The sequence below is a fragment of the Brugia malayi genome (genome assembly GCF_000002995.4).
Source record: "Brugia malayi strain FR3 genome assembly, contig: Bm_v4_ChrX_scaffold_001, whole genome shotgun sequence".
Lineage (NCBI taxonomy): Eukaryota > Metazoa > Nematoda > Chromadorea > Rhabditida > Onchocercidae > Brugia > Brugia malayi.
The window spans coordinates 19,899,828-19,927,650 of record NW_025062479.1 but is presented as its reverse complement, the minus strand read 5'-3'; the positions used below and the strand labels follow the sequence as shown (position 1 = coordinate 19,927,650).

The following is a 27,823-nucleotide window of genomic DNA, read 5'->3' as shown; positions in this document are numbered from 1 at the left end:
TTTTATAAATCATTTCTGAAGACCTATTAAAAAAAAAATTATTTATTCAAATTTGGTTAAATTTCATTTATCTAAAAGAAAAATGCAAAAAGAAAAGAAAACGAAAGAAAGAAAGAAATGAAAAGAAAAAAAAAAAACAAACGAAAAAATGAAAAAGAAGCAAATATAAAAATTAATAAAATTAAACAATGTATAAAGAAATGCATAAAAATTTAATAATTGGCCAATTTTTTTCGCATTATTCAAATTTCATATAACAATTAACAGTTTAATTTGTAAATTTTTATAGAATATTTATACTTAATATTATTAAACAAATAAGCGAAAAGAAAAATGAAAAAATTTATAATATGCAACGTTTTCTTTTTTTCTTTTTCATTTTTAGCGAATATTGGAAATTTGTTTCTATTTGCAATTTGTATTGTAGGGTTGTCACGTCAAATTCATTGAATAAATCATTTTGCATTATACAAAGCAGTAGTAATACTCTTTTTGCTATGAGAGACGAATCAAAGCTTTTGAAATATTGTTGAAGCAACAATCAATGTATTTATGGTATTTATAATTTGAATTTCTAATTAATTTTTTACACTATTCTAATTTAAAGCTTTTAAAAAGATCAAAATATTGCAGTAGTAACAGTTAATATATGTTTATCAATATTTTCTAGCAAATATTAGTAATTTATGATAAAATTTAAAAAAAAAAAAATGATTAGAAATTAAAATTATTTGTTGAAAAAAAAATCAGCAAATTTTTTGATAATTAGTAAATTAAAAAATAAAGTTTGAAAATAAAAATAAGCACAAATGTAAAAGAAGAAAAAACAGAAAAAAAATTCATCTTTTTTTCTCTGAAAAAGAGCCTTTTTTCAATGGCTCTTTTTATTTGTATGAAAAATAATTCTCATATAGCGTTTATTTTTTCTTTGCAGCATTTTTGAAAATATAAATTTGCGATTTTAATTAAGCATAATTCTTGTATTGAATTAAAAACTTAAGAACAGTCGTTTGAAAGTCTCAAATTTTCGTTAAATTATTGGAAAATTTTTGAATTTTGACAGTGAAAAAAAGCCACGTGTAAAGATTTATGAGAATGTGAAATAACTGCAATTTTTCTAATTTTTATGAAACTACAAAAAATTCAAGAGACTAAAAACTCAGGAATTTATTTTGCAATTACAAAAAAAAGATAGAATTAACGAAAGCGATGAAGCTAATAACAATTTGAAATAATCAAAATTTTGTCATATTTTTGGAAAAATTAATAAGATTTTTTTAATAGCATATGAAACTTTCATTAATTTCTGCTAACTGAAGTAGCAAGATTATAATTATTCAAAATTTAGATAATTTTCAACTACTTCAGATCACTGTTAATAAACAAATTGAAATTCAAACTGTTGAAATACAATTTTTTCATCTTTGTCTCAAATTCATGAATCGATTAAATTTGTGCTGTAGCCAATTAATCAGTATTGAATTTAATGAACTAATCAAGTCGATTTTATACGACAATATTCACTTATTATGTTCAGTCCTTATTATTATTATTATGATGTTTGTAGTGTGCGTAAAACTTTTTCGCTATTGCTATATTCCTAATTGTAAAAATTCATTCATCTTGAATAATCGCAACATTTATTCCACAACATTTTTAGATCAAAAATGATTTACTTTTATAATAATAATTAATAGTATTAATAACTGAAGTAAAACCAGAACAAATCGAATGAAAGAAAATATATCATTTTGCTGTAAAATGTCAAATGGAAGTTTAACGAAAGATTTATCGAATGAATCATATCATTCATTCTGTAACATTAAATAAATTATAACAATTGTAGTAAAAAATGACAATCGAATGAATGATTTATGATTGCTTCCTTCTTTATGAAAAAATTAATTAATAATTTAAAAAGTTAAGTGGTAGGGAAGGGAAGATTTTTGAAAGTTATTCGTTAAAAAAAAAAAATGGGAAAAAAGAAAAAAGGAAAAATGGAAATGTTTTAGCACTTGAATGAAGGAGGAGAGAGAGAATGAAAGAAAAGCTATGATCTCTTTTCAAAATATATTAATTGTTGATCAGAGTACAGAAAAAAATGAAAGATAAAAATCAATGAAGAAATTTAAACAAAATTCTTAGTTTATTTGCCATGCTTTTCATATTTTATGAAATCTGAAACGTGTAATTCTGTCCCCGACAGAAAAATTATCTCGGTTTTATTTATCACTCATTCATTTCAGAAATTTAATTTACTTTTAAATGCAAACTATAATAATTTAATCGAAAAAAACATCCCCTAACAGTTAGTCCAATGCTCATGTTATTTGATAATTTTTTTACAAAAGCGATGTTAATAATTTCAACCTCTCGGCATTTTAGCTATTTTATAAAAGTGCCATTATAGCATGTTTTATTAACAAGTGTAATTAGTTTAAAAGGAATGAAAAGTAATAAAATTGATACTAAATATGTAGAAATTGATTTCCAATGAATAAATAATTTTATTAAAAATTCAATATTTAGTTTAACTTTTTTATGAGGAAGTTTTCATAAATATTTTATATGATTTCTTTTATTTCGCTTTTTTTTCTCATTCTTATCATTTATAACAATTATATAGAATGAAGTTTTTTTTTTTTTTTTTCTGAGTTGATTTATTCCGATTGATAACTTTTAAACTGAAATTATTTCAAGATAGAAAAAAGCCTAATCAAAGAACACAACAATACAAGAAAAAAAAAAAGGGAAAAATATACAAACCTCCCAAACAAGTGGACAACAAGTGGACATAACAAATGATGGACATATCATAATATACAAAAGTGCCATTTCATTTCATGAATGCTCAACACATCTTCATATATTCAGAAAAGAAAAGAGAAAAAACTCACCCGAGAAAAGTATTCGCACATTCAGAAAAGGAAAAATTTTTACAATAGTGGACTATTTGTTTATAAAAAAATTTTTGACTGATTTTCTACGGTAGCTTGTAAGGTTATTTCTAGATATTACTGTATCGAAAACATATAAATACTTTATTTCCATATGTCAAACATACGGTAATGATATGAATTTCAGATTTTAGTTTCAGCTGTTGAATTTGAACATTTTTACGTATGCTGGATGTATATATATATATATATATTTAGCTTATTTTAATTTTAAACGATTATTCATACCTTTTTTAACACCAAATTGACGCTTTCCAACATCAAATTGAACGCTAATTTAAAAGATATATGCATAAAAATGCAAGCTTAAAAACATATAAACAATCGACCATATACATTCACGTACGTGAAAACAGCAACCATCAGATGATGTCATTTGAAAGTAAAGGAAGAGAAAATTAGTATAGTCAATGAAACTAAAATCAAGACAAAAAAATTAAATAAGCCGTTCTTCCTTGGTAACGGTAGCCATAGGCATTGAATAGCTACTTGATAGAATACTTTCTTCACGTGCTGGATTATATTTCCCGTGTAATTTACGGGAACGACGTACATAACGAAATATTAATGTAACACATGCTCCTGCTAATACCATCAATACTAAAATGATAATATAAAAAAAAAAAAAGTCAATCGAATATTACGCTTATGAACGTGAAATTTATTAGATTATTTCTATTATTACTATTGTTATTATTACTATTACTACTATTTCTTATTATTAATGCTGTTATTATCATTTCCTCATTATCATTATTACCTATCCTCTAACACTGCTATGGCTTGATGGCAATTTGTTTAATTTAGAAAAAGATTTTAAATGAAAATTAATTTGAAATATATTTACCAGAAATAATAACGAAAACAATTGTCCAAGATGATGTGTCACTTCTCGTAGTATCATTATTATCACTAAAAGCACCATCTGAAGGTTGATTCAAATCTGGAATTAGTGTCGTAGTCGGAAAAACGGCAGTTAGTCTTACAAATTTCACTTCATCTTCATCGAATGATTGTCCTGCTTCTGTGATAAGATCTCCTACAGTTATCGTTGTCTACAAACAGTATCAATGAAGAGAAAACAGCAATGAAAAACAAAAACTGGCATCTTTATCAAAATTTCATATTGACATCGTGACAGTAATAATTGAATCATTATTGTTATATCAAGATGTTTCTAAAATTTCAATTTATTTTTTAAAATCCTTTTAATAAAAATATTGAAACCTAATAAAAAATTGAGAATTCAAAAATATTTTGATAACCTACTGACAATTAATTAATAAATCATAAATTTTGATCAATAATCAAAAAAAAAATTAAATTGTTAAAATGTATTAAGATAACGAAAGGATATCTAATTAAATGTACAATTAATTTTTCATCTTTTTGAGAAAAAAAAATTCCCTCAATAATTTACTTCTTCAACTTTTTCAGTAGATTTTGCGAAACTGTCTTCCTCTTCCATTCCTTCTTTTTCATTAGTTTTTGATGTTGAAGAAAATGTCGTTGTTGTAAATACTTGTCGATCGGGTAAATTACCATCCTCAGTTATATCACTTGTTTTAGAAACCAAAATTGACCCTTCCATTTCCGGTGTATCTGGTGTAAATGAACTAATTTGTATTACACTATCTTCGTCAATAATTGCCGTTGTCGATATCAAAATAGGTGGTATATCGGTTATAAATCCGGAAAATGTGGACAATGGAATGTGTGAAGTGTTGTCGATGATCATTTCTGGTAATGACGAAATAGCAGGAAATTCTTCAATTGATGGTAAAAGTGGAGATTCGACTGTGAAATTTTCATTCTCAAATTTATTTGACATTTCTACGAAATTCTTTTCGGTTGGATTCAAGGATATTTCAGCAGTTTGTCCTGTAGTGTTAACAAGATCTTTAAATTCAGGATGTTCTGGTAAAGCGACTGTTGATGTTGCTATTGTTTGTGGTCTTGAAAAATTGGGAGTTATGTTGAAAAGATTATGAAGTTGTGAAGGAGATTCTGGAGTGATTAACAGCGTCGATATTGCTGGCAAGTTTGCAATATGAGTTGTGGTACTGAATAAAGTTGGTCTTGATGGTTCTGGAATAGTAGGGTGCAAAACCGGAAGCAATTTCATGGATCTGAAAGATGGAACATCATGTTTTAAATTTCTGAAACATGGTTTCAATACATAGATGAAGCAGTACTCTACTGGAGAGATAATACTGATAATAATTAAATAAGTAGTGGTAATAAGTTATATTATTGACAAATTTAACCTGTTTAAAGCAGATGATGTTTCCATCCCAGATTCACTAGGTTGACGGAAATCTGCATCAGGATTGGTAGGAAAAGATGCTGTTATTGTTGTTGTCATATTGGTAGTAGGTGATGGTAGGAAAGGATTTGGGAATAAATTTGAAAAATGCGGATGATTATGAAATTGTGAAGCGATTTGCTGAGTGGATGGAGGTTGTTCCGGCGTTTCCGGAACTAATACCGAAGTTATAACATTTGGTATGCTCATTGTAGTTGTAATAACAGTTTGCATTATTGGAATATGAACTTTTCCTGGTAGCTCTTTGCAATCAATCCATTCTGAAAAAGCCAAAAATTTCGATCAACATAATGATGAGTAATACGAAAAGATAGCTTTAGCAAGCTTTACTGACATATCAAGAAAAAGGGAAATCAGTCAACCAATTAATCAATCAATACTGCTATAGTTCAGTACTATGTACATTTCAAAGTTTTGTTTATATATATACTAGTAGTGGTGTTTCTTGTTCGATTATTATGTGATTCAGGAGGTTTTTGGTTATTATTATTTATTATTATGTTGTTATTATCATTGTTATTTATTATTATTACAATTAACATTATTATTACACATCTGTTCTATCTCTTTTTCGCAATAACTTTTAAAAATTAACCGGATCGTTCGTTCAAGCAAAGGCATTTGTATGTAGCATTAACCGGAATTGGAGAAATTAACGCGAAATTATCCGAATCCAATTGGCAACGAGCATCACTACTGTATTCAGTACATGCTCCACTACTGAAAATTATCATTTCATTTAATATTTCCTAATCTCTGAATAGTAACAACAATCCTAAATTAAAGAATACATTTGGATAATTAATTCAAGAACCACCTGATAGTGACCTTTAAGGTCATTTGCTCTTTTTTTATTATTCAACTTTTTTCCTTTCCTCTTTTCTTCTACCAATTTTTTTTCCTTCTTTTCCACTTTAAAAAAAAAAGAAGAAAAAAAAAACGAAATATCAGAGTAGGAGGTAGAAATAGGAAAGAAGATAAAAAGAGAAAGAAAAAGGAAAATTTTACAGAAGCAATTTCATCAATAAAATTTATTTTAATATCTTTAATAGATCTTTTATTTTATTTTGCTCTTTTGCCTCCAAAATTTTTCGAAATTTCAGCTTATTTTCAAATTTCACATTTCATTTTGAAAAAAAAAAAAAAAAAAAAAGAAACAAACTTGCTAGTACATGTATCAATAATATTGCAGTTAATACCAAATGTGCCTGTTGGACACTGACAAACTGGCATATTACCTGTTAATTTACAAATACCACCTTGTTCACATTTTGGATTACAAACATTCTGTAAATTAAGGAATGTATGATATTAAATATTATTAGCCAGAGTGATTAATTACTCATTTCAATAAACAAAAATTGCATTTTTGAAAGTAATTTTTGCACCGCATACTTTACATTTTGAAAAAAAAAAAAGGAAAAGAAACTTTCAAATGGTTTAAAAATATATTTCGAAATAAAATAAAATATGGAGTGGCAATATAATTTCAAAGTATAATAAAATATAATATATATTAAATATACGAAATATTACTTATAGTGTAATTTTTATCTTTTTTAGAATCACTTCATAAATAAATATTGATTACAAAATGCTAGAGAAAAAAAAAATTTTAACTTCTAAATTTGACCAGTCTAATTTCAATAAAAATTAATTAATATTAGGTTATATTATATACATATTTACATAATGATTAACTGATATTATAAAAATTAGTTCCAACCTGTTCACAAAATGTTCCGGTTGTACCTGGTTGACATAAACAATGTGGTACATTACCATTTGTCTGACAAACACCATTATGCATACATTGCACATTGGCGCATAAGTTTATTTCACAATGTGACCCAAGAAATCCTTCAGAACATACGCAAATAACCTATAAAATTAAAAGTCTCACTTATTGTAGATTGAAAAAAAAAAGGCGCTAAAACTATTGATAATCCTTATATCAATATTAATAAAACTAAATTAATTTTTTTTCCTTTTCAAAATCAAAACTTTCTAACATATCAATTGTCATATTATCATTAGAAAAAAAATTAATAACAGTAAAAATATTATCAATTTTATATGAAGCAGAATAAATGAAAAATTTTTAAAATCACCCTTCCATCATTCGTAGTCACACAGGTACCATTATTTTGACATTGGATACCTGCACAGGTTTGCTCATTAATTCCTTTTATATTTGCTGTTGCTGATGGCAACGATGCCAGTGGTGCTAATGTCGATGATGACAAGAGTTCATGGGTTGCTATCGATACATGTGATTCTTGAATAATAGATGGTAACAATTTATTATTTTGCTGACTATCAAGTGGCAAATTTACAGATTCTTTTGTCGTTATTGACATTTCAGTATTTTCAATAACAGTAGTAGTAATAGTGGTAGTGTTAGCAGTGGTAATAACACTAGTAATTCTCGGCATTATTTCCGCAATAGCTTTGATAGGATTTAAATTATCAGTATTCTTTGATATACTGGGAGAAAAATCATGAGAAATTGATAAATTTCCATTTGATGAGGTAATTATTGGATTGACAAAATGAAACGGTGCAATACCATTTCGCATATGAGCTGAAATTAGTAATTAATTTGAATTATTGGGAATATCGTTTTCAATTTTGTATTATTTATTTATTTTTAATCGTTCTTCTTATCGTCTTTTTTGGACTTATAAAAACGATTAAGACTTGAAACATTTTGATTAATTGATTGGTTCTTTGATCACATTCAATGTTGAGAAATGGTAATGGCAGTGATTGGAAAAAATGAAAATGATAATCTGATAGTCTATGCAAATGATTAAAATCGACCAAGGAACATTTTCAAGGTAAGAATTTCAATTAACTAAATTACACACATTTCAAGTCCTATTTAAAGTTTAATGAACTTGGAACTAAAAAAAAAAATTGTGAACTTTAAAAACGTAATTTGTAATTTTTAATTTAATCTCTCAAGAGGTGTGAGAAAAGAGAAGGAAACATTTGATCATTTTCGATAAATAATCAATTGAATTTACTTAAAAAAGAAACGGAGAAAAGAATACAAATGAGAATAAACTTTAAAGTTCAACAATAATTACTTACCATGATTACCATTCATTTCAGGTATTGGACAATTACACTCCAATGACATTCCATGGAATAAATTACGTTGCAATTTTGGTGGACAACCTTCTAATTTTTCATTTTGTATAATCATATCACGAAAACATTTTGGTCCTTGCTCTATAAACAAATTTAAAAAATATATTTCAAAACATAATTCTTTCATTCTGAACAAATTGATAAAATTTTCGAAAAAAAAAAAAAAAAAAAAACCATGGTAATTCTATTATGAATTGTTTAAAAATAGTATTAAATAATTAATAACTTCAAAAAAAGAGCAAAAAATTACATAAATATTAAATAATATGAAAAATCTTGCATCCTCTATCTTATTTCAAGAATTTTAAAATTTTATTAACCCAAATGCATTATGAAAATTGAACCATAAAAGATACGTTCTTTTCTCTTCCTTTCCTTTTTTTTTTTTTTTTTTTTTTTTCATTTATTTTATCTCCTCACTAAAATTTAAAGAAAAATGTTTTATTTTCTAATTTTTGATTTTAAATGAAGGAATAAATTAGTCTTACGAGCAAGAATACGTAGAGAAAATGTTCGAGGTGAGCTGATAGAGGGAAAATGAATTTTTGAAATTGTTGTCTCAGTATCGGTAATATTGCAAATTAATGATTCTTCCGTAAGTATCCAAAAAAATCTGCGCCATTTATTATCTGCAAAAAAATAAAAAAATTTTTCCTTTTTCTTCATGTCTTTCCATTTTTTCTCTGAATTTTTTTTTTTATAAATCTATTACAATTAATTTCACAATAAATTTTGCAATGTCACAACAAATTCGATTTTTTACAATTTCTTTTTTTTTCAAAAAAAAAATAACAAATTTACTGCAATATTCGATCCAAATAATAACTGATGATGTAAATTCTCCATTTCAATTTTTGAAAAATTCAAAAAAAAAAAAAAAAAAACGAAATGATTAATTAATTAATAGATTGGAAATAAAAATTTAATCTAGGATAACAATTTCCTATTTTAATGATAATTAAATTAATAATCAATCAATCAGTCATCCGTTAGTATCATGTGATCATAAATACTGGTTGAAAAGAATAAAATTTTAAAAGGAAAATTTTCTAACATTTACTCACCTCGTGGAGCATAAGATGCGCAAATGCCAAGATGATTACCATTTGAACTGTCAACAACAACCAACAAATTGGTCATTGGTGATTGTTTTGACCTGAATTATTTCTTGTTTCCCATCTTTTTTACATTCATTTTTAAATTCATAACAATAATGAATTTAAAAGATGAAAGAAAAACAAGGAGTAATTAGAATTTTGATTTAAATTTATTATATATTGGAAAATTATTCAATGAAAATCAAGATAATAATGGCAAACACAGAAAACAAAAAAGAGATCAAAGTAAATGAGAAAATTATCAAATTTTAAGGATAGTGACAATAAAAAAAAATAAATAAATAAACAAAAATAAAATCATGATACTTTGAAATGTTCATTTGTAATTTTTGTTTATTTTTCATATTAAAATTTTTCTTGAATAAATTTTTGATTTGATAAAGTTGTTGAAATTATTTCATTTAGCATAATGTATTTTATGCAGCATAGAATTTTTATAAAACAGCTCAATCGTAAGTCAATTAGTCTAAAGCTAATTAGTCAAACATTGGTAAAATTAGTCACTGTAATATTAGTTTTATAATTGAAAACTTTTAGCAATACTTACTCAATGTAATAATATTGCCCAGTCCATGGCAAAGCATTTTCATCGATAATCCATGACATACGCCCACGTTTTGAATCAGCAAAATGAGCTGTTGTAATTTCCGCACTTTCATCAAATTTTGCTATTACTATGAATTTTTGCAAGAATACTAAAAGTTTAAAAAAATTATTTTGAAATTTAAATCATCTTAAATTATTTTCTCTTATTTACTATTAAATACACAATGAAATGGAGAAAGAGAAAAACTGTGTATTTGTTGGAGAGAGAAGTGATGGAGGAAAGATTATTTAAAATCACATGTTTTATTTGAGGTCATTTTTAAACACGTAGCGATATGATTGATTATAATGTCCTTTGAAAGGTTGTCCTCTCTCTCTCTCTCTCTCTCTCTCTATCTCTCTATCTCTCTATCTATCTCTCTCTCGCTCCTCTATCATGCTATGTTGTCTAATTAAACACATAAATTAAATAATAACTATTTTAGATTATTTAATCGAGTTTATATGTATGTGATATTATTATCAAACATTTTTAAGGCTTATAAAATGTCTTTTCAATAAATTTTCGTCTGTAACTTTTCACCATTTTGAAATCTACAATGAAAAAAAGTAGATGATTTATTATAAAAACAAAAAACTAATCAAATGAAAAACTAAAATTAAAAACTTAAAAATCAAAGTTGAACATTATTAGAGAAAAAATTACCTTGCAAAAATGATAAGAATAAAATCATGAAATAATTCGAAAGAAACGTATGCATGGCAACATTCGTTGCTTACTACAAACTGATTATTTCTACCAATGATTTATTGCTGAAACGAAAAATTATGATAAGAAAATTTACGTGATTATCTCGAAAAAATCGTGATAAATAACTTGCAAATCATATTAATGAATGATAAATGGTATAACAATAGCAATCCTAAACTGTTCGTTATTTTAAAATATATTAACACAGAAACTCTTTCATTAAAAAAATTATATAATAAAAAAATTTATCGATTTTTTTCAAATTATTAACATTTTTTTTGGGGGGGAAAGTTATGAAAATTATAATAATAACAAATCATTTACGAAAATTAATTTCATGCTCAAACAAAACTTAAATTTATAGATGGAATTTTTGCATTTAGCCATAAAAAGAGTGAAAAATGTGAAACTGTAGAAGACTAAATTATTTTATTTCCTTTCAATTTAAATTATTAAATTCAATAGAACTGTTAGGTGGAGCTTTAAAATATTGTAATTTCAATTTCAATGAATGCTGTTATAATCCGATATGTTATAATCCAATGTACCATAGAATGTATTGAAATTTAAATTATAACACTTTAGAATCACACTCAGTAATTTAAAACTTTATTATATCATTTTAAAGACGCGCATTTTTTAAAGCAATTTAAAACTATAATACATTATTTTAAAGCTATATCTGACAATTCATGCTTACCTAACCAGGCAAACGATATTTAAAAGGAAAAAGAAAAATTGAAGCTTCCTAAATTTGCATATTTTATTCACACTTAAACTGTTGTAAATTTTATAACAATTTGTTGAATTCTATATGAGATGCAATACTAAAACAAATGTATATATATAACTTATTTTAATTTCATTAAAAAGGAATGGCAAAGAAATCTTACGATCAAAAAAGCAATAAATCTTCAATTTTAATCAAAGAAAAAAAAATTTTTTTTTTTTTTTTAATAAAACAACAGCAACAATGATAAAAATGTATTTATCAGATAAATAATCTAATACATCTTTAACATGTAATAGAATACTTATATATAAGAAATGAATTTGAAACATTCGATATAATGTTATTGTTAAACTTGCCGTGATCTATCTTATCTTGCTCCAGAAATATATGCCAATATTTCATTTATTGATCAAATAATAAAGCAAGAAAAGATTCGATTAAAGTTGGATAATTTATTACCTGAATTTTTTGAATAAATAAATATGCACAAACTTCAAAGAAACTTTTTTTAATTTAATAAATTATAAAACATTTACCTGAAATTTTATAGTAAAAAAAAAAAAAAAAAAAAAAAAAAAAGATGGAAAGAATAGACTTAGCAGAACTTTTTTTATTTGTGAAATATTTGATATACCAGTGAAATATAAAATAAAAAAAGAAAAAATGAAATTAACGAATGTCGTAGAGAGGTTGACACTTTTTTGCGATTTTCTTTCTTTCCGTTTCTCTCTTTCTCTTTCTTTTTTTTTTTTTTTTTTTTTTTCATCAAAACAAAGACCGAAATGGAAAAAAAAGAAGGGAAAAGAAAAGAAAAAAAAACTATTCCCTTCAAGGTCTTTCGCTTGCTATCTTCAACAGGATTATAACGAATACCGGATGATAGATATTGGTATAATTATCCGTTCCGTTTACAGACCGTTGTTTTCTTTTCTTTCCTTCCTTCTCTTTTCTTTTTATTTCTCTTTTTATCGTATCATTTCGTACTATTATTTCATTCTCATTTGTTTTTCCAACAACAAATACAAATTTTTCCTGTTTTTTATTTCCGTTCTTACTTTTTCTTTTCTTTTTCCTTTTTTCAATGTTACAATTTGTCCAGCATGTGAATATTTGATTGAATAAATTGAAATCGAAAAAGAAAAATATTTTAAGAGAAATGCAAATAGCAATTGAATAAACTGAAATGAAAAATAATGTATTTAAAAAGAAATACAAACAGTGATTGAATAAATTAAAATCAGAAAATAATATATTTAATCGAAAGATTGATTAATTATTTGAAATTAATGAAGTATAGATGGAATGAGTTTTCCATTTTGGCTTATCCGAAATATCCTGTTGCATCATTTAAAATAAAATGAATATATTTTGCTATCGGAAATTTAATAAGGCTATGAGCAAATGCACTAATATTGATAAAATCATTCAAATTATCAGTCCCATAGGATACGATACGAGCGAAATGATACACTATGTATCACTTCAAACGAATCATTACCAAATGTTATTTTCAAAAAATAAAATATCTAAAATGTTATGATGATTGTGATAAAATCTTAAAAAAAAAAAAAAAAAAGATAACTAATCACTAAATATCTATATTAATTTTTTTTTTCTTCCTCATTTTTTTATTTTAAATAATTTCTTCTTCACTTTGATCTATATTCACCTATCGTATGACAATAACGGTTGATTAATCAACATTTCATATTTATGAAAATATTAAAATGGTTTAAATTTCAGATTCTTGTCAACCTATTTTCAATTTTCAATGAATAATTGATTTTAAAATTAAAATGAAATTATTCTTCAATTTTTTTTTTTTTGTTTCATTTTCCATCTATTCTTGAAAATGAATAAGAAATTATATGTGAAATAGAAACGAATACTATCACTACAAATTTTATATAATTTTGGAAGATAAATAGAAATGAAGCATTGATCAGCTGTTATTTATTTCTTCAAGAAATAAAAACGAAAATTAAAAAATAAATTTTTTTTAAATTACCAAAATTTAGTAACTGAACAAAAAAAAACTTTAAATATTATCATAATGCAACTGATCGAAGTTATTGATTCACAAAGCTGGAGAAAATTGAAATTAATTAAAAATTAATTAAAAACGAACTTTTGAAATAACATAACATTTTGCATTCAAATGCGCAAAAAGTATGAAAAAAAATTCAAAAAATATAAAATTAGTGTGAGGGTTATGAAATTCCTCGATTTTTAATTATTACTTGAAATCATTTGATGAAAGGAATTTTTCTGAATATGCTTTTTTTTTTGTTTCCCTTTTTTTCTCTAGCTAAAAAGTAAAGAAAAGTTTTTTTCAAGATGTCAAGGTCAGTGTTGACATATAGAAAAAAGATGATTAATAATTAAATTTTTTGTGGAAAAAGGAGGAAAAGTTAACAAATGTAAAAATCAACAACAAAATTTAGATTTTAGAAACAAGAGAATATGTCAAATTTTTTTCATTTGAAATAATTTAAACAAAATAATAAAAAGATTTAATCATAGGATTGTCCTATAAAAGAAACTATAAAATATAATCAACTGATCTCTCCCTTCCTCTTTCTTTCTCTCTCTCTCTTACAATATAAAAGCATATTATTAATGGATATTGTTCCTAGATGATAACAAATGTTATAGCAGTGATAATGATTATAATAATTGTGATAAAAATAATGAATGAACGAATAAATTCTTTGAAAAAAAAAGAGATAAACGATGTGTTCAAATGATAAATGTTGTAATGTTGTAACAATAATGATAATAATGACGATCTTGATAGTTGATAATGAGAATGATAAATTAATGAAATGATTTAGAGAAATAAATAAAGAATGAAGTAGAGGGAGAGAGAAACAAACAAAGAGAGGAAGCATATATATTGCTAATAAATATTGAACTAATAGTAATAATAACAATAATAATATTGAGCATATAAATGATATAAAAACATCACCTTAAAATTAATCAGTGAAAATAACAATAAAATTATATGATAAGAATTGAAAAGTCGAAGCAAAAAAAATTCCAAATTTTGAAATAATTCAAAATTTCCAATCAGATGACAATAAATATATCATTTGTGTCACTATAATCCTTTCAAATTTCATTCGAAAGTAATGAAAAATCATTTATTTATCAGAGACTCTTCACTTCTTATGAATATTTCTTCTTCATTTATTTGTAAGAAATGAAGAAAAAACAATTTGTAAATGTTAAATTTCAAATTGAAATGCTTAATTAATAAAATTTTGGAAATTTCTGTTTTATGAGGTTATATGGATCATTCAACAAAAATTCTGCTAACTTCAAGATTTAGATGTTTTTTTTTTTTTGTCGCGAAATTGAGATAAGTAGTATTCAAAATAAAGTGTGATTAAACAACTGTAATTATAGTCATGATATTTTTACAGAAAATTTTAAAAAATTTGAAAAATGAAATAATTTTTTTTTTTGAGGGAGAGAAAAAAAGAAATGACAAAAAATGTATGAAAAAAAAGCTTTTTCAATGTTTTTAATAAATAAAAAAATTTAACATCACTTAAATTGTAAAAAAGAAATGTTAGTCAAAATTATGGAAATTATATTTAAAATACAAATATGAAAGAATAAGCGGTTAAAAATTGATAATGATAATCTAAATTTTAAATTATGATCAAAAATCATCAATCAATTTAATTTCCATTTTTATTTAAATGGCCAACAAATGGTTTTTATGGCAATTTCATAAAGAAAAAAATGCATGAATAGAATAAAATAAAGTTTCGGGAATGAAAAATTTTGAAGTTAATAAGTTAATGAGTGTTAGTTATATTCAGATGTTAAAATTATGAAATTGAATGAATATTTTTCATTTCCATCCGGTCCGGTTTTTCCTGTATTTCCACCTATTAATGCACCGCTCTTAAAATTTGACAGTCACTGTGAAATGGTTCCAATATATTTTTACGCTTATATCTATCTTCTAATGATGCAGTTTTCCAACTAGGTCATTTATGATGAGGAGAACACATCGAAAATAATCTATGTTTAATTTCCGGTAACCTGAAAAAGTTATATCCACGATTTTTTTAATTTTCCGAATTCCATGCATATTTATTCATATTCATTTCTAATCGTATTCAAAAACAATACCAAATCGCTGTAAAATAGCCAAAAATTTGAATTTTCTCGCATAAATATTGAAGACCAAAAAATATTAGAAAAAAGCAATGCAAATATCAATTTACAGTATTCTAAAGTGATCCGAAGGGAAATTACATATGAATTTGCTTGTATGAATTACTAAAACTACGGAAATAGCCGAAGAAAACTAATAGTTTAACAATTCACAATTTTCTAACCGACATACCTGTCCAACCCCTATACCTATCCGGAAGGTTGCACATTTTTTTTATTGTATATATTTATTATCAGTTATTACAAAATATCACTGACTATTTCACTTCAAAGAAACAAATATGAAAATTTTGCGGTAAAATAATTCTGATAAGGCCTATACGCGATTCTTTTCTGAATCAATAAGCATACCAAAAATATTCAGGATATTACACGATGAGATCATAAAATTTCTATCTGTAATAATATGTTTGCTTATTTATTACTTTGCAAATTTCTCTCCAGTTTACTTTCCTGATTTTGTAAACAATTCGAGAAGTATTGAGTCATTTTATACATATGAAATAATTAATCTATTGTGGAGAATATGCTTCAGAAATTAATTATTTTGATTGGTGGTAAAAAATTTAATTAATTATCTTAATAAAACTTTCCGAGAAATTCTTATCGAAAAATGCAGCAAAGCAAGATTTTCTACAAACAAATGAATGTACACCTCGTAATTTGCTTTATGTAACTATTATCATTGTTATTAAAATATCTTTCGTTCGAGCAAGAAGCGGGAGAGCAACTAATAACGATGACAAAATGGAATATAAAAAGGTAAAAAATTTTGTTGAATTGAAAAAGAAATCAAAAAAGTAAAAAAAAAATAATAATTCAAAAAAGGAAGTCTAAAATCAACAAAAAAATTTTAAATATTTTTTAAAAATGAACAAAAAATTTGCAGTATTGCTGTGTAGTTGATTATTAAAAAATTTTTAAATATTTTTTTACTTTTCTTAAAAATAATCGCTATGATAAAATGTTAGATTTGATAATTTGGAATTTGGTAAGAGTTAGAAAAAAAGCAGGAAAGACTTAAATTGGACTATAAAAAATGAATTTAGAATTATAGGATATAATTAAATGTGATCGGATGAAATTTTTTTATTTTAATTAATCAAAGCTAAAGTTTTTTTGTTTGAAATTTGTCAATAAAAAAATTACAAATAATCTGTGAAAGGGAAGAAAGGAGGGAGAGGAAGAGAGAGAGAGAGAAAAAAAAAAGGAGGAAGGAGAATAAATAAATAAATTTCCCTTAATTTTTATTGCAACCGAGGAAATGAAACAAATGGAAATGATAGAATATGAATCAAAAGAAATCTCGCCCGAAATGATTTCACAGTTCTCAGAATTTGAAATTTATCGGATGTGAAATCCATTTCGAAACAATGTTCTTTTTTTTTTCTTAGACGATATTCAGCCACTGATTTGATTTTATATAGAATTAGCAAAAGATATTAACTAATCAATAATTTTATTATTAACACAATTTTGAATGATTTTATAGTAAACTACCAAAATTTTTAATAATCAAATATTAATTATCCAATGATTTTATTAATATTTAACAAACCTGATAAGTAATTTCTGTAAATTCATCAATATGACTTTGAAAATTTCATAATTCTATCGATTAATGATTAATGATTAGAAATTTCTAGAATTTCATAGCAATGCAATCTATGATTTCATTTTCATTTTTTTAAATTTACTGTCACCTATGATCTTTAACTATTTCTAAGCATATCAAGCTGATCAGTTTTTTCATTCAATATAATACTATTTCGTAGCAACCTACGGTAAGAAATATTCTTTTTGTCATAAGTTGTAAGAAATAAACGCAGCAAAAAAAGAAACAAATTAGTAAAATCATAAATAATATATCATTCATTAATTGGGCAAAAAAATAGGAGAAATATCAAAATTATCTCATAAAATCGGTAAAATTTAACATTTGAAAACTTCGTTACATTCCAATGATATCATCGTAAGAATAGAAATAAAAAAAAAAAAAAGACAAAAAGTATTATTGTTATTACCATTATTATCTATTATTATTAATATTATTATTGTCATCATTTATTATTATCAAAAGATAACAATAAATAGTCCTAAAATAATAATTCTCGTTGATTACAAAAATTAAAGCATTTTCTAATCAATGATGAATTATTGTTTTCGAGTTAGTTTTTGTTATTCGTTCTTTTTTCGTACGAATAATTCAAATAAAATCTTTTTAACATGTTTTGAAATTTTTTAATGCTAAATTTATATTATTGACATAAGTCTGATAATTTAATTTCCTACTTGATTACTGGAAATATTGTTGTATCATTTGATCGTACACATTCAATTCATTTTGTTTGAAAGGAGCTTAAAATTTTGATTGTTTGATTATTTCATTTTATCATATACATTGAATCTAACTAACTCGTTTTGAAGTATTTTCGATTATTACTTTCTTTTCTTCTTTCAACTCATTATTGGTACTATTTTCTTCTAAAGAATATATCATGTTTCAAAAAACAATAATAATATAAAATTTGCAAAAGTTTACAAAAAAAAAAGGAGAAAATCGAAAGAAAGAGGTGAATTTTGATTTGAAGTTAGTTATTTCTGAAAGAATTAAAAGAGGAAGAAAAAAAGCAATTGAAAAATGCATATGAAGAAATGTTTGTTGTAAAATCTCTAATTAAACAAATTAACGCGAAAGAAAAGGGAAAGAAATTTGTAATTAAACAAAATTTTAGAGGAAATTTTTTTTTTCTAAAACTAACATCTAAAAACGATAATAAAGCAAGTTCCTTTTTTTTAATTGTACAGGCAAATGAAAAAGGAAAGCAATTGAATAGTTATTTTCAATTTTTCATATATTTTACAATTATAGATCGAATAAATATTTGCATAATCTAATATGAAAATTAAATTAATTCTAACAAATTAATGAGAAAAAGTTTGAGGGTGAAGTAGATTTAAGTTATAAGAAGAAAGAAAGAAGTGTGAAGTGATAATAAAAGATGATATCGTGATAAATGAATGCAACAAAAGATAAAAATGATAATGGAAGTGTTATTAAGTTATTGAAATGAGAAAATTTGGTTAATGAAAGAAAAGAGAAGAGATTGTGTAATTACTGTCATTGAAATAAGTAAAAATTGTTTATATGAGAAAAGAGATTTGAAAAAAAGATTAGAGAAGGAAATAAAATAGATTGCATAGAAATTCTCGATGAATCATTTAATTTTTTTTTCTTTTTATTTTAAAAGAAATAGGAATAATGAAAGGAAAAGAGAATCAAAAAAGAAAAAAGAGAGAGGAAAGAATTAAGGAAAAAAAGAAATTTGAAAAGTTGCAAATTAAGTGTGAAAAAGAATGAATGGAAAAAACAACGGGTTCTAATAGATTAGATATGGACAGGTATGAACACTATGTAGATTAAACAAGTATATAGACTGGACAGGTATAATGGACTGAACAGGTATGTAAAAAATCGAACAGGTATATCATAAATTGGACATCAGATTGGGTGGACATGTGATGGCATAGATATGTGAATTGGACATGTGTGTGTAGAGATTGGACAGGTAAGACGAAAATAAATAAATAAATGACATAGGAATGTTGTCAGCGTGATTGGAATTATCTAATAAATACTATTTAGTCATTGTTGTGGCAACAATTTCATTTGCTACTTATTTCGATAACAATCTTTAAAGTGCTATTTTATTTTGTTTACCCAAAGATATTATTGGTAAATAAATATTCATTTGTTTGCGTTAGAAAAGAAAGCAATAACAATAATACTACAACATATTAATATCTGTTTATGTTGTAGAACAATTAACAAAAACAAATGGTAAATATAACAATGGAGATTTTTAAATTAAATAAAAAAAAGATGAAAATAATGATAATAAGAATAAATAATTCTGAAATTAAATACGTTTATTAAACTAAAACGAACAAAAGAAGTAAATAAGAAATATTTGAAAATAAAAATTTATATACAAGCATATTTAGTTTCAGTGTTCAATTTGAAACACACAAAAAAAAAAAGAAATGGTGGATATGACAGTTACTGATAGGGTAATTAAAGATAACGAGTGTATGAAATAGAAGAGTCATCCGGAATAATAATAAATAACAATAGCGATAATAATAATAAATAATAATAACGATAATAATAGTAATTAATAAGTATTGTAATAAATAATTAGTAGTGTAATAATAATAATGATAGCGATAATAATAAATAACATTAATAATAAGTAATAATAATTAATAATAAGAATAATAATAAATAATGATGTGATAATAATATTAATATTGGCAATAATATCGTAGTAGTTTGTCAATATTAATAGTGATAGCAATTGGGAAAGATTGTAATTTTGATACAAATTAACCTAAATTTCACTACTTCTTGTTAAATGAGAACTGTGCAAATAAAAAAGCAATTCACAAGTAGAAGAATTTTTTTTTTTTTTTGGTATTTTGAAAAGAAAAAAAAAGACAAAGAAGGATGAAAAACTTCTTTCTTTTTTCTTACTAATCATTAAGATAAGTTGACAAAAGAAAGAAAGAGAAAAAAAATAGGAAATGCTTAAGGATAGATGGTATCGATTAATTTGATTTTTAGTATTTAATTATTTCCTTCAATTATTGCAGGAAGTTCAAGTGATCTCTTTCGAACTATTGCAAATACTCACATTTCAATTTTTCCTCTCTTAACAACAATGAATTTCTAAAAGTCATTTGAGATCAATTATTTGATATGATCCATAATCCAATTTTAAATCAAAAATAATTGGTAACAGAGATAATCACTGCAGTGCGCAGTAATGATGATAGAGATAAGTGTAGTGATAATGATGATAATGATAGCGCTGATGATTGTAACTATAGTTGAATAGTGATTAAAAATAATAATAACAGTAGTAATTAGTAATGATAGCTGATAATAATTTAATGACAATACTAATAATAACAATAATTATTATTGTTAATAATTTCTGTAACGATAAGCATATCATCATTATCATTATAATGATACCGATGATGTCGAAAATGACAGTAAAGAAGTAGAACGAAATTGCGGAAAGTCGGCCAGTCGGTCAGTTGTCATAATTAAAAAAAAAAAAAAAAAAAAGGAAAAAAAAAGACAAATGTGTGAATAAAATTGGAGACAAATTGGATCCGGAATATAAACAAAAAAAAAACGAAAAATTGATCATCCAATTACCGAGTGATCATTGAAGTTAAGAGAAAAAAGAAATGATACCGCAGAAATTTCAACCATGTCAATTTTGTTTGAAACGAATAAATATCGACAAGAGCGCGCGCATACATGCAAACATACACACACACACAGACAAGTGCCACAAAGACAGACATACACATGCAGGTATGCATACATACCTGGATAAGAAGTATAAAAATCAAAGGAAAGGGAAAAAAAAAACAGTTTTTCAGACTTCTCATTTAATTTTATAAGCTTTTTTAAGAAGAAAACTAAATGTATTTTGTTTTCTTGTAGAAATAAATGATCAATCAATTTTCAAATTTTCAAGAATGATATAGTTAAATCTATTAATTGAAGAATTAATTCATAAATTGAGAATGGTTTAAATAATATCAGAATAATTTATCATATATTCTAATGATGTATCTAGATAATTATGATAAAGCAATAAAATCATACAAACATAAATTTAAATTTCAATAATTACATGCAATTGAAAAATAGAAAATATAAATTTTGATTTTAACTGATTAAAACAGTAAACAATAAACATTTTTATTGTTCAAATGAATAGATGTAAATCAGATAAGAAATATATCAACACTCTGAAACAAGAAGAAGTCAAACACTAAATTCAACATCTGTTGAAATGGAAGGATGAAGAGGTCAAATAAGAAGTGTGGAAGAACTCAGGTATGTAAAAATTCATTAATAATAAAATTGGAAGAAGTCAATATGAAAAAAAAAAAAAAAGGAATTGAAATATAAAAACGATTATTGAAGCGGTTCAAGATTCTCAGCAAACATACACGAATTTGATGTGTAACCTGCAGAAAAGAGGAATGAGAGTTGAAATGGTTGAAATTTACAAGGTTAAAATGAAATTTTCGATGTCATCCTTAGCTCAGATAGGTGACAATAGACGATGACAACAGTACTCAGTCATTTTGTAACAACCAGTTAGAAAACTTTGAAAAATTAATGAATGATTTTGATAGAATGAATGAATGATACAAAAGTGGTTATTTGTGATAAACGAGATAGATGTTCGCTTCTCATCTAAATTAATCAATATTGTACTTTAGCTTATTGTTATTGCAAATGTTCTAATTATTTCTCCTGCCACTATTACTGTTATCACCGTTACTACTACCGTTATCTACTGGTACTATCACTGCTGATAAAGGATATAGGACTTGAATTGAATTAAATGTGATATGATCAGTGAAGAAGTTAGATTTGAAGATGAAAAGTAATGATGGAATTGTTAGAACTGAATAGCAATAATGATGGAAATGAATGAGTGCTTAATATGCTACAATAACATAGTAATAATAATTAATAGCTATATTTATAATATAATAATAATGCAGTAATTTTAGTTGAAATGTAAATAATATATAACATTATGTAATTAGGAAACTAATAAGCATCTGATAAGTTAAAATTTGATATTCCAGTACTACATTAATTAATGGACAGCAATAATCAATCCTTTATCCATTTTAATCATAGCACGAATTGATTTATAAAAGTTTTAAAAGAAAAAATAATTTTCAAATTTATAATATCAAAAAATTGAATTCAAAATGCAACTATGTAAAAATTTAAAATAGAGTAATCTGAAATTTAAATAAAGTGTAAAAGAAATTGCTTAAAATTTTTAGGTCTAAAAAATGAAGAAAGAGAAGACAATGATTAATTGATATTTTTAAATCATTTAAAATGGGACATTTTCTTAATCGAAAGTATTATTAAATGTAAAAAAAATGAAGAGAACAAAAATTGGTATTTGTTTAAAATGTCAATGGCACTTTTAAAGGTATCAAAAGGTTGAATATGATATGATAGGGATGTGAAGAGAAAAAGGCAGTGGTTTGTTGTCGTTGTTGCTGAAGCTGAGAGAAGTCAAATAACAGGCGGTAATGGGAAGGAGAAGTTGAGGAGAAAGAAAAAAAAAGAAAAGACAATTAATAGCCATAATTCTCGATTAATATTTACAATAATAAATATTCCTCTTGAAAAAATATGGTGTATATATTGAAAATATTTAATATAAATAAAATTTAAATTTGAATTAGTCATAAATTTATTTCCAACATTATATTTGTTCATTGTCCTTATTTCTTCTTTTTTCATAGGAAAAACTTTTAATCATTAATAAAAAAAAAAATTTTATTGTCGCTAAATCTCATGTGGGCATTCACATGATTATGGTAATCTATCTTTTAATTTTTTAACTTTAGATTGCGAATTTTGAATACTATTTCGCTTTTCTCTTTCATAATGAAGGATTAAAATTTTGAAGTAGAACTATAATGATAATTTAACATAAATTTTTCGTTTTTTTTAAATATTATCTTAATTTTTCAATTCCTATCATAAAAAATATTAGATGTAACTCTTATTTTTCTTTTGTTTTCCTATGTGTTTGCTTTTCTTTTAATTTTCATTTTTTTCAACTTTTCTCATTTGTTATATTTCATTTGCTGTATTGGTTGACATTTAATTCATTTACCTGTTCTTCTTGTCAATTATTATCTTTCCATAGAAGGAAAAATTGTCAGGTAAGTAAATTGTAATAAATTTTTCTCTTAAAAAGTAACTTTAAAATAGAAAAAAAAATGCAGTAAGAGAAATATTGAAATAAAATAGGGGTGAAATTAAATTACAAAAGAGCAAATTAAAACAATAAAAAATTTTTAATCGAGTAATAAGTGACGTTACAAGTAAAATGATAGTTAAAATAAGGAATATCAAGAATCAAATACTTTACCATTTACCTAATACAAACAAACTTTTCATAGAACTTCAAAAGTAAACAATCAAATTAATTCTTTCACTCTTATTAACATTCTTTTACTCTTATTTACTCCCTTTTCATCGGATTACTTTTTACCATATCACTTTATTTCATTCTTAAGCTATCATTTAAGAAAATAACACTTAAATATCGAAAAGTACCTTTGAAGTTCTATGACAGTAATTTTGTTGTTCATTTATTTTGATTTGACTCATAATTAATTGTCACTCAATTCTTCTCAATTATCGAGTAACATTCCCTGAAATACATTTATGGCATTAAATTGAATTACCAGAAAACATAATAAAACGGGAAACATTAAATATAATATATATTATATTTTTTTTTTTGAGGTATGAAAGCAATTATATAGGTATAGCTGATTCATTAACAACAATAAAGAATATGACTCAGCTAAATAATCGTCAAAACAATACAATAGTTATTATCATTATTATCATCACGTTGTCATCTTTCATTATCAGACATGATGATTAGCATAACCTTTCAGCACAACTATCATTGTTAGGTTAACTCATTTGTTTTTATTATTTATCATTGATATCTTAATAATATTTGTTATTGGTTGATTAAATGTTATTACTACTAACTATGCTTGTCTATGTTAAAACAAAAAAAGATAAGTAAATAAAACAAGCAAATACTAGTAGATAACAATAGACATTCACTTACTTGGAAAATTATGATTTACATATATTTGTGTATTGATTAAGCAAAATAAACATAAATTAAAAAGTTTGCAAAAAATATGAAAAACCTGTTAAAATAGTAAATAAAACCAAAAGAAGAGAAAGAGAAGAGAATAAGAGAGGGAAAAAAAGGAAAGATATATTACAGGTATAGAATAGGTATGATCTTAAAAATAGTAAATAAACGACAGTTTTTTCTTTCGAAAGATAGAATTGGATGAATGTCCTTGGTAAAATGGTAATTTAACGATGAGAAACGAACTTCTATTTTCATTCATCTCTGACCTACCTCAGCTCTTCTTCATTTGGTCATTATCGGAATGAATGACCTGTGGCTACTACTATGCTGTCTATCTCATTCAATTTATCCTGTCTCTGACCAATCCACCACAAAGGTTAACACTATTGCAGGTGTCCAATCAAAAAAAAGAAAACTATACAAACCATCAACACTGCTACATTTCTTCAGACAACTATATCTACCTGTCCATCTATGCATCTATGTCTGTCCATCTTTATTTGTTATACAATTTTGCATGTTTGTCTGCCCTAATCACTGGTATTTCCAATTTTATTTTTCTTTTTTTTTACATACTTTGGTCATCTTTTAGTAAGATAGTAAGCATCTGCTCAATCAATATTTTTTACTAGTCTTTTCATTTAAATGAAGGGATGAAAAAAAAAAAAGAGAAAAGATGACAATAGATGAAAAAAAGTGGTAGTGTAAGGGTCACAATTAAGCACAAAGTAAATCGATTTTTCCGTTCATTCATTCAAAAATCGGACAAAAAAAAATCATAAATTTGAATAATTTGTTCATTGGTTGAATTCTTTTTCTCTTGCATTTGATTATTTCAGTTACCTTAATTCAATTTTTATTTTAGTCCAAAAATTCAAATGCTTTACTAGAATTCGATTTTTTTTTTCTTCTAAATTATCAATAAAATAATATTTCATGCGAAAGATAATTGTCCAATTTTTCAACATTTTTCAAAGAATTAAATTGATTTTTCATTTATATTTTCCTTACAGTCATTCATTCTCGAGTAATTTCAAATAATTGGTTGATTAATTTAATGGAAACAACGAAATCATGTCATGATATTTCAGATGAAAGACCGCAAATAATCGACAAGTAAAGAAAAAAAGAGAAAAGTGATGGGCAACGAGAAATTTTAATATAAAATGATAATATGCAACGATTTACACTTTCGCTCAATGCAATAATTTTGTACAAATATGCGCTCAATTTGTTATCAGCAAATCAATATTATCACTTAGCTTCTGATAACATTATGCTTTGAGCTATTTTATTGGTATCACGTTGATCCTTCATTGTTTATTTATTCAAAGAAATATCACATATCTATTTTACTACTGTCAACATCATAAACATACAGTGCCATAATTAATAAACATTTTAGTTTCATAGATAATTTCAACTAGCAAATAAGTAATGAATTTCAAATAAAATAATTTATCAAACTTATTGCTATTAATATATAGTCCCTCTCTAAAAAAAAATAATTAAATAAATGAAATAAATTAATAAAAAATCAAGAAAAAAAGAAAAAAAAGTATTTTCGTCAATCAAAAATTTACAATATTAATTATATTAATTGTTTTCATATATTATTTTAAAAGAATTACCCATAAGATTATCAATTGTTGGTTTACTGATGAAAGCAACATATAATTTATTTGTATAGATAGCAGATGATTAGTAAAGCGGATAAGTGATATACGGTAAGTAAGTAAGCTAGTAGTAATGGATAAAAGAATAAACGAGTCAAAGGGTACTTCATTTCTTTGAAATAACACAAAATCCTCTTCATTAGCATATTTTTGATGTTACCTCTTGATTTTTCTCAGCACATGTCCTCATTTTCTTCAAACTCTTCCTGTTTTCCGTTTTATTTGTTAGAAATTTAAAACTTTTTCTTTTTTTTATGAATTTCTTCCAGCGTTTTAAAATTTAAAACTTTCCTTTTCAATATTTCATAAAAATTTTTAGTTATCATATTCAGGATTGATACTAGAGAGAAGTGATGTTATTTGATTTACTTTTGATGAGCAATAATGCTTTAATAAAAAAATAATTTATTAATTTTTGATTGGTTACAAGGAAATATTTAATTCATTTAAATAAATTAATTAATTCAAGAAATAAATAAATATTCATTCAAATAAATTTACTAAATTTATTTAATTGATTACAAAAATTTGTTTAATTTATTCAACTAATATATTTTATGCACTTAATCGATTACAAAAAGTGATTGCAATTGACCTTACCATACAAATTGTTAGCCTTATTTTTTCTTGAAATTTCGAATTTGAAAGATTAAAAAATGTTGTTGGTATTTTAATAAATAATGTTTGTAGGTTTTCAAATTTAACAGCTTAAATTTTTAGATCTTAACATATTAGTGTTAAAATTGCATCAACTGCTTTTCATATTTATCCAAGATTTGCCCATTCAACTATCCATTGCATCGATTACGACATATCCGGAAATTGGTTCACGTTCAGGATGCAACACCATATTGTCCATCTTACTAAATAGCTAACAATTAGCGCATTACTGATTGATAAGCTGTTACCATGTATGGTGTCAAATTTCCTTCCCTTTATTCGTCAAATGCGCCATCCCACTCGTTTTTGCATACGGTAATCCAACTAATCCATCGGTAATTTCTAATATTATTGATTGATACATTTTAAAATCCTAAAGAATTGCTGATTCATCTACTTGCGCAATTTGATAAAAGCATAGTTTGCACTCGCCGAAATTAGAGGAAAAAAAATTATTTATAGAATTTATTTAAAAGAAATTATTTATAAAATGGATAATTAGTATATTGAAATGTACGAATAAATGATTCATTATTTCAATGAGAATTTATAAAAAAATTTCTCAATGTAACTTTTCAGATGGAAATGATTGAATCAATGCGAATTTGTTTTGGAATAAAAAAGCAAAATTTAAAATAAAAATTTTTTTTTAGCCCTAATTTTTAATCTATTACTTTTACAAATGAAAGTTTTAAAATGTTATAGACAGATTGAGCAGCAAAAAGGAAGGACTGTTAGTGACCATTTGAGAGGAATGGATAATCCAATTGTTGTAACGTCCGAAAACTGGGCATTTTGAGGAGTGTGTCAACCAAATCATCCCGATGCATAATGATTAGCATTTTCGACAAATTTGGTAATTGAATTTCAAATCAATCCTATTAATCGTTTAAATTCATTTATCGCCAATTTAGCATCTTGTTTAAAGCTAATGGTTAGTTGATGAT

At 24.7% G+C, this 27,823-nt stretch overlaps 2 protein-coding genes across 2 annotated transcripts; one reads left to right on the top strand and one right to left on the bottom strand.

Annotated features, from left to right (window-relative positions):
- Positions 1–3,393: 3,393 nt before the first annotated feature.
- Positions 3,394–10,837, bottom strand: Bma-eat-20 (Uncharacterized protein; the record flags this gene model as incomplete). Its single annotated transcript, XM_043075498.1, has 13 exons — positions 3,394–3,557; positions 3,805–4,012; positions 4,378–5,086; positions 5,225–5,543; positions 5,879–6,003; positions 6,446–6,570; positions 7,010–7,165; positions 7,395–7,867; positions 8,380–8,520; positions 8,928–9,068; positions 9,504–9,595; positions 10,105–10,252; positions 10,810–10,837. 13 exons carry the CDS (start codon positions 10,835–10,837, stop codon positions 3,394–3,396), a joined length of 2,829 nt encoding a protein of 942 aa, XP_042931432.1.
- Positions 10,838–27,125: 16,288 nt separating this feature from the next.
- Positions 27,126–27,675, top strand: Bm18047 (Uncharacterized protein; the record flags this gene model as incomplete). Its single annotated transcript, XM_043075497.1, has 2 exons — positions 27,126–27,211; positions 27,582–27,675. 2 exons carry the CDS (start codon positions 27,126–27,128, stop codon positions 27,673–27,675), a joined length of 180 nt encoding a protein of 59 aa, XP_042931431.1.
- Positions 27,676–27,823: the final 148 nt, after the last annotated feature.